Source organism: Cynara cardunculus (genome assembly GCF_001531365.2).
Source record: "Cynara cardunculus var. scolymus isolate 2C chromosome LG 5, CcrdV1, whole genome shotgun sequence".
Classification (NCBI taxonomy): domain Eukaryota; kingdom Viridiplantae; phylum Streptophyta; class Magnoliopsida; order Asterales; family Asteraceae; genus Cynara; species Cynara cardunculus.
Window position 1 is genome coordinate 807,195 of NC_037532.1, and position 8,602 is coordinate 815,796.

Consider the following 8,602-nt stretch of genomic DNA (forward strand, 5'->3'; position numbering starts at 1 on the left):
AAAAAATCATCTGAAAACTCATAAATGTTTTCTTTTGAATTACACTTATTTTTATCAAAGGGCCTTTGGCCTAGCGGTATTGTAACCCTTGACCTTCTAGGAGGTCAGGGGTTCAAAGCTCACCATAGGTGAGGGGGGGTGTGAGTTTATTTGTTGCATTTGCCRTATATAAATATTATATACTTCAAAAAAAAAAAAAACTCATAAATGTTCACATAATCCAATCTCATGAGAAAAAAAAAAGAATGTTATAACATCTCCAACATATTCTTTATAATTTATATAAAACATAAAAGGTAAATTCAAAATCTCTAAAAACTCAAAATATTATCTAATTTTAAAAATTTCAGTATTATTTATATTATTATAATATTTTATTAATTTATAATCATAATACAGTTTAAAAAAAGCATATAAAATAATAAGTTTAAGTCAGACGTAGCTCTCTTCTTTTTACACCATAAATAGGGGCTAATAAAAATATTATTTATCTCTTACACATTTAGGTGGCTTTTTTTTTAAGAGGTGCTGAAGTCTGGAATCTGATTTTACTTCTGATTTATAAGAGGTGGTGTTGAAGTATGAAATCTGGATCAGTAATACTGTTGTTTTTACGTCTGAAATTTGAATCGGTCAAACTAGTGCAAAAATATAAAAGATAAATAGTTTTTACAAAAATATAAAGAATAAATATTTTGTGCTAATAAATCTCTTCCAACCCCAAAACATATGAACCATTTGATAAAGGACGGATTATGATTAAAATATATTAAAGGATACATTTACCACTTAAAATTTCAGAGTACATTTAGAGCTTTTAAGTTCTTATTTATATTAAAAAAAAACAAACGTTCTTAATACCCAAACATCCAACTAAATACAAAAAATGTATGAATTTATTTGTTGCATTTACCCTATATAAATATTATATACTTAAAAAAAAAAAACACAACCAATGAATTTCTATCAAAGTTGTCTTTGTTGTGAACCTACCATCTTCATTATCCTTAAACATGTTCATGTTATTAATTGTAAATTGCATTTATGTTTTGGAACTTTTGAAAAATAAAAGCATATATTTGTGGACTACAATTATGGTGCAAAGAGAAAATTACAAGAATCATCCCTCGACTAAGTATTAATGTTCGAAAAGCATCCGTTTAAGAGAAAATTATACATTTTTGGTTATTAWTTTAGGGTTTGATTCCCGCTTTAATCCCTTCGTTAGCTTACCATCTAACCAGTCAACGACCATGTTGCAAATAAACCAAAAGAATCTAGTAAATCTCGTACAGATRTAAGGCTTGATATGATGTACACATACCTTAAGAAAATATATATTTGTTATGAGATTAGTCGGYTCATATAACGGATTGRATATTCAGGTTAATTAAAAAAATGCACTATTTCTAGTCATCGATAGTCATCTCGTGTGGAAAAGGTGAGACGAAAGTTATTAAAAACAATCTTGTTGCCATTTATTTTTCGTAGGGATTGAATTTGGAAATCGAAATATAGTTGGAGGACCATTTATGTAACTTTCTCTGAGAAATACTCAAATACCGACTCCTATTTGTCGTCTACAAAGAACAACTTGCTTCATTTCTGGCTGGACTCGGATCCTCTGGTGGATCCTCCAAAGCCACGACCACAAGAATCGAAATCCAACAATTAAAAATCCAAAATCAATTGGATCACATAAATCCCAATTATAATTTTATATCTTTTCTTTTTCCTCACCAAGCAAAACCCATGATTTTTCGAGAAAATCTTTGTTGTCATATAGTAGAAAAATGGTGCGATTTGTGACCCTCACACACGACGAAGWGAGGATTTGGGTTTAATTTCGTAACTGATATTATCTTCTTCTTCTTCTTCTCGCGATTGATGTTGAAGCAGTATGTTATGGCTTCTAATGGGTATCTTCCTACCCTCGTATTTCGCCCAGAACAAGGCTTGAACAGAGTACCTAAGGTCAGTTTCATTTCACCCTTTCTAATTTCCCGATTTTGTGGGTTTTGTTTCAGTTTTGTTTGTTTGATCATCGTTGTTGGTTGTGTTGATTTGATCGGATATAGTTTTATCATGCACCGATTTGAATCGATCAATCCAGATGAATTAGGGACTGTCTGTTATCTAGCTGTTCATATAAGTTGTGTGAAATCGTTGGGAAATTGTGGGTTTCTTCAAGTTTTCCTTTCAATTAGGTTTGTTTGATCATCGTTGTTGGTTGTGTTGATTTGATTGGTTTGACTTGATTAATCCAGAACAGTGTGGGACTGTGTACTTCTAGGTGTTCATAGTTGTCGATGTTCATATCGATTTGTGTGAAATTGTTGTGGATTTGATGAATTAGGGTTAATTAGATCGTGATTCGTTTGGAAATCGGTTTTGGATGTCTGGATTAATATGGGATTAGATTCGATTTTTGATTACTAACATCAGTGTTATATGATATTGTGATTCATAATTAACAAAGCAGAATTGAAGAATTTTGGATTATATGTTTTTTTTTGGCTCATTATCTTCTCCCTTTCATGGTGATATATRATATGCTACTATTTAGTTATCATCTATAATCTAGAGCACAAATCCAAAGCAATAACACCACAATTCCACGAATTTAGGGGGCCGTTTGATAAGTGCTTAACGGGTAAGTGGCTAAGGGGATGTATAGTTGGTTTTCGATTAAGTCCTGTGTGGATAAAGCTGACTGTGTGGATTAATAAGTCTATGGATTGGGATGTTTGGAAGGGTTTTTATTTCATTGTCGTAGTTTTGAGTTAATTTACCTGTGATTCTGTGATTTCTGTCCGCTAGATCATATATAAATCCATACGTCATGTTCTTATTGCAGGATTCTCAGCGTCTCTTGCCTAATTATGAACTACGAGAAGATATCATACGATCAAGTCCCCTCAACATGAGCCCGCAACAAAGTGAGGAGCCATGGAAACCGATAAGTGGGTTAATCGACAACAACCAGTTTGTTATGATTGAACCGACTGTTACAAAGTCTGCACTCATTGATATCCAAGGTTCGCCCATCGTTCTATTTCTTTATTCCATTTACACCATGTTCTTAAATTGAGGGGAAAAGAAAGAGAGTTTTTTGTTTGTGTTATTGAAAGGGAAGGGAGAGGGAAAAATTTCATGTTCTTGAACCGGAGAGGAAGGAAAGGGAAGATGTCATTTTTACAAATATACCCTTTATATTTGTTTTGGTGGTTGTGAAATTGATGGGTTGTTTTGTAATTTTACTATATTGTTTAAGGGTTATCGTTTCTTTCGATCCTTTTCCTCCCACATTGGGGAGGGAAGTGCCGGAAGTAAACATATCGTTTTTTTTTTTTTTGTTTTCCCCCACCTTTCTGTCCATTTCCTTTCCTTTCCTTTCATTTTCTTTCTTTGTTTCATTTTGGGTTCAGGGTTCACGGTTCAGGGTTGTATCAATAATCTTATAACTTCATGGCTGTTTTGTACAGATTCTTGCTCTATTTTGCCGCTTTTCAGCGTTGGCATCACGGAACAGTGCACAAGGCACAATAGAATCTTTAAGTTTTTGATGTCGGGATTAAGTGAATTAGAAAGAGACGGGCTAGATTTGTTGTCACTTTCTGACCTAAACGGGCTTCAAACTATGACAACCGATTACAAACCGTATTTTCCTGATGTGGGTCCTACAGATTCTCCTCTTATATATCCAAATATCGAATTCGACTCCCAGAAACCTTTGATGGACTTTGTTGGTGATTTGGTTCGGCGTTCTGAAGTTTCCAAGACTGAGATGAAGAACATACTTTCGATTTTTGCGGAGTTTTATTTGTTAAAGAACTCGAGTAATTGGAGAAAGCAGTCAACGTTGGTACCACAATTCAATAGGTATGTATTCACATGCGAATGTTGACACAAACAAGTATAATTTTCGTGAAGATTGAAAATTTTGTGTCATGAATAGGTTGGATTACAATGAAACAAGCTATTATGGTTCCGCATTGGAGCTAGAAAATGTGATGGTCGCTCCTCCGAAGAGGTATGTTTATTTATTACATATTGTAATTCTTGCATCTATTTGTATTGCTATTGCTTACTTATATCTAGGTTTTCAAAATCTCTTTTTTTCACACACTTTTCATAAGTCGAGGGTTTTCATGGAAACAAATGCTCCACTCTTCGTTGTAGAGGTCAAATCTATGTGCATCTTACCCTCCTCATACCCCACCTCCATGTGGGATATACCGGGCTTGTTTGGTTTCATTTGGTTCATCTTATTCCCCTCCATATGCTTTGACTTATGTGGTCAAATGGGTCGTTCTTCAAAGTCAAATTTTGTTACGGGTTATTTTGAATGTTTGACAAGATTTATGTACACGAGTAACCTTTTCTTACGTGATCCCACAAGATAATTTTTTTTTCCTCGAATTCTAGATATTTGGTGTTGAGTGTCTCTTACTGGATAAGAGCCTCTTACCCGTTAGGAGGAGATGTTGTTTACCTACACTTTTGACTGACCGAGGTGCTGACCTAGTCAGCCACCAAAAAAATGTCACTTACCAAGTCAGACAGCGTTTACCCGATTTTTTATATACCGGTAAGAATTTACTACAAAATACTTGGTAGACAACCATTTTCAGTTAGCGCTTACCCAGACTGCACTCTTATCCAGATATCACTTGCTCAATTTGTGTTGGTAAGTATCACGAAGAGTCTCTTTGCAACCAATAAAAGATCTCCCTTCCCGACCTTTATAAAACAAAAGCGCCTTGGTGCATGTCGCCCTTTTAAGATRTGATTCGTAGGGGCTGTTTGGTTGGTTTTCCATCAAGTCATGTATGGATAAAGCTGTCTTTGTGGATTAATTTGTCTGGGAAGTTTTTGTTTGGGATGGTTCTTTAATTGGGAGGGGCAGGTTTGGAAAAACTTGGCTTTCTACATAAAGTTCTCCTTTAGAAGCTTACTGAATAAGTCACTTTCTATATTATTAAGCCACTACTAAACAATCATGTATAGCTGATCGAATAAGCTATGAGTCCCATTAAGCTGCTAGCAAACAGGCCCTTACACTCTAATATGAAGGAAAAACAGCTCTACCATTCGTTGTACTCTACTTTTCAAGTGGGATATGATGGGTTCTTTTATTTGGTTTTTAAAATTCAACATGAAACCACCACTTACCATTTGGGGTGGTCAGTTCTATATACATCCCACCCTACTTTTCGGTGAAATATATTGGGTTCGTTTGATTCAATTTTACACTCTAACACGCTGATTTAATCCAACACAGCCCGGAGAAGATCAAAGTGAAGMCGTCACAGAAAAAGAAGGGCAGCCGCAATAAGACAGCAATCAAACACAGAAGTAATTACATTCAGGCCTGTGAAAGCCTCTTATCAATCATAGTTGACAAAAACCGAAATGGGAAAGCCGCTATTCCCGTTCTAAAGAAATCCGGTCCTGAGCTACCCAATCTCCTAACTCAATTCTCTGCTAGCATTGCCGGAATGGGCATTGCTGTTCTTTTCTCGGTTATGTGTAAGTTAGCCAGTGGTCGAGTGCCGTTTTGTGCATTGAAACTGCTCAACACGGGTCTCGGCCTTGGCCTCGTGTGGCTTTCGTGGGCGGTCAACAGACTCAGGGATACGATCATGGTGATTAACAAGAATTCAAACAAGAAAGGTKTGAAAGATGAAGAACTGATGAAGAATTTGGATAGAAGTGTGAAGGAAATCTACTTTAGAGGTGCAGCATTGATGGCAGTGGTGGTGTTGAGGCTTGCTTGAATCCCGTTCGCTGGAATTGCGATGGGATTTTTTTAAAGTGTCACGTCAGCTTTAGCAGATAAAAAGAATAGACGGTCGGTTTTATGTGAAAATGTATCGAGGATTGTGATATGATGGTGTAAATCTTGGGGGTAAAATAGGGAATTTGATTCTAGACAATCGTTTAGTCGTTTGATATGGAGTTGATCTTTGTTTCGATCAAGTTTTGCCTAAAATAAACACTCGTAATCGGGATATCACTCGTTACGTCATCGTTTAAAATACGAAATTTGCGGGAAACTATCGAGTTAGGTATGTTGTCGAGGGTTAAATTTGACGATGTTGGACAACATTTTTTTGGGGGGATGTTGTATTTGATACAAATTCGATGTTTTGGAAGTATGATCATAGACATAAGTAGAAAGTCTCGTTTAGAAACCTTAAATATTTTAGGAACTCTGATACTATCTATTTTATGTAACATTCATGATTATTAACCTTGAATAATAATAAGTATTATTCATTATGAATATTTATCACGTTATCCATTATGAATACTACATAAAATAAATGAATTTTGGGTTTCCAATGATGTTTAAGGTTTTTAAAATGATGATGGCCTATACAAGTTTATAAACAATTCCGAAAGGACAAATTGTATGAAAAAGTAACGTAATTTAACTTGTTTCCTATTTTGGGTAACATACTTTCAAAACTTTTCTTTTTGGCACATAAGATGTGAAATTTTAAACATTTAAGTACTCAAGTAACCGATTGAAGCATTAATCGGTTACCATGTTGATGTGGCGAGTGATGTGACATCAAACTCAGTATTATTTGTTATTCAACACAATTCACTCGTCATATCAGCATAGTAACCGATTAATGTTTCAACTGGTTACCCGGATACTTAAATGTTTAAAATTTTATATTTTAGGTACCAAAACGAAAGTTTTGAAAATACGTTACTAAAAACAGAAATCAAATTAAAGTACGCTATTTTTTCATGCAATTTGTCTATTCTAAAAAGATAAAAATACAGATGCAACGACAATAATACATGAAATATGTGGTAAAGTCAAACATTGATTAATTACATTATGAAATCTTTTTGAAAAAATCAGGTAAAAATATTTGAATTTTTTGTAAAATTCAAAATTTACAAGTACTCATTTAATATTTGAATCGAAATCGTTGGCATGCTTCTAGAAGTATATTTTTGTTATTGACTTTTGAAAATTTTGAATATTAACTTCTTGAATATTCGAACCACCTTTCAAATTTTTGAATATCGACTTCTTGATTTTTGACCGATTTAAAAATAAATACTTAATTCGTTTAAATTAATTATCTATTATATCATTTTAGTATGTAATAAAATAAGTGTTCATAATTATCTACTATATTATTTTAGTTTGTAATAAAATAAGTTTTCAATTTTAAAAATCAATGTCTACAGACGTTACATTTTCATTTTACTTTTAATTATAAAAGAAAATTCCACTTTCTATTATCTTGAGAGAGAGGAAATATCATTTTTTCTTATTAACCTGAATATCCAATCCGTTATGTGACTAACCCTAGAATGACCACTTGTTTTACGGATAGCTTGAAGGTCACTGCATTTGAACCTCCATGACCACAAGAAGATTTTTATTCTTCCTTGAATTTAAACTTGCGACCTCCAAACACTTTTAATTTTTGAAGCCAAAAAACTCAAACCAATATTAATTTTCTAAGATAACTCAATATTAATTTATAATCATTAGAACATTATCGAGATTGTCAAGTGTATATTTAATTAATATTTTCTACAATTTGTATAAGATCACTTGATATGAATAAGTGAGAGATCTAAATTATTCCATACAGCCATTGTAGCTTGATGATTAAGCCATAACGAAACATTCCAATATAGCTAAACAAACAAGTCACCCAAACCATTAAGCTGTAAACAAACATCCCCGAAAAAGAGACAGGTTCAAAAGAAAACCACGCCTYTTTCATGAATTATTCATTATGAATAGCCATCACAACATTCATAATGAATAACAAATATTTATCAAGATATTTATGATAAATAATACATAAAATAGGTGGTTATTCTTGCAGATGTCTCAAAAAATAGAACAAAAAATGTGGCATCACAAAACTCCTACCTTTCAAGTTTCAACACTCTGGAGATTCCTAATCATCTGCAGAGTGTCATTAAGCCCCAAAGAAGAGAGRCTGAATCCAGACAGACTCTTAATTTACATGTGAATTCCAATTAAATTTTCGGGTTTTATTACCGCACCCATCGGGTATTCACTTTACTCGTTGGTTTTGCTTTTCGACAACTAGAAGACAAGTATTTGTTTGAGTTCGATCGTAAGATTTGATGATGCTGTTGAATAAAGACAGACAACAAACAAATGTTTGCAAATTTTATGTCTCTTACCTCCTCTTTCCAAGTGGTCAAAATACCAAAAAATTTAAATAAAACCAACATCTCCATCATTCAATTATCAGCTTATCACCTTTGAAACTACTCCTGCACCCACCGTTCGGCCTCCTTCCCGAAGGGCAAATCTTTGGCCTGTAAGAAAATAATTACACAGATCATATAACAATCCGTATTTGGTAGTATGAGTAAGATAAAGCCGTCTCCAATGGGGMGACTTATAAGAACCTCATTTTGCTTTTCTTCTTGCCATGTTGTTGCCAACTCAACAAATTAAGAACCGACATAAAACTTCACTGTGGTAGTGACGTACAAGAACCCGCTTTTTGCTAATATTAACAAATCAAATATACATATATATAGACTTGCGATCACGTGAGACCAACCTGTTTTTGTAAGA

At 33.8% G+C, this 8,602-nt stretch overlaps 2 protein-coding genes across 2 annotated transcripts in view; one reads left to right on the forward strand and one right to left on the reverse strand.

The window, feature by feature from the left end:
- The first annotated feature begins 1,656 nt into the window (after positions 1-1,656).
- On the forward strand, positions 1,657-5,982 carry LOC112513207. The gene is made up of 5 exons (XM_025119400.1): positions 1,657-1,974; positions 2,858-3,038; positions 3,486-3,882; positions 3,959-4,033; positions 5,285-5,982. The coding sequence occupies exons 1-5, from the start codon at positions 1,888-1,890 to the stop codon at positions 5,778-5,780; spliced, it is 1,236 nt and encodes a 411-aa protein (XP_024975168.1). The 5' UTR covers positions 1,657-1,887; the 3' UTR covers positions 5,781-5,982.
- A 2,040-nt stretch (positions 5,983-8,022) lies between these two features.
- LOC112512484 (elongation factor Tu, mitochondrial) overlaps positions 8,023-8,602 on the reverse strand; it is an 8,199-nt gene continuing 7,619 nt past the window's right edge. The window contains exon 12 of the mRNA XM_025118472.1: positions 8,023-8,337. Within this exon, the coding sequence (XP_024974240.1) occupies positions 8,267-8,337 (71 nt within the window). The 3' untranslated portion in view covers positions 8,023-8,266. The remainder of the gene's footprint in view (positions 8,338-8,602) is intronic.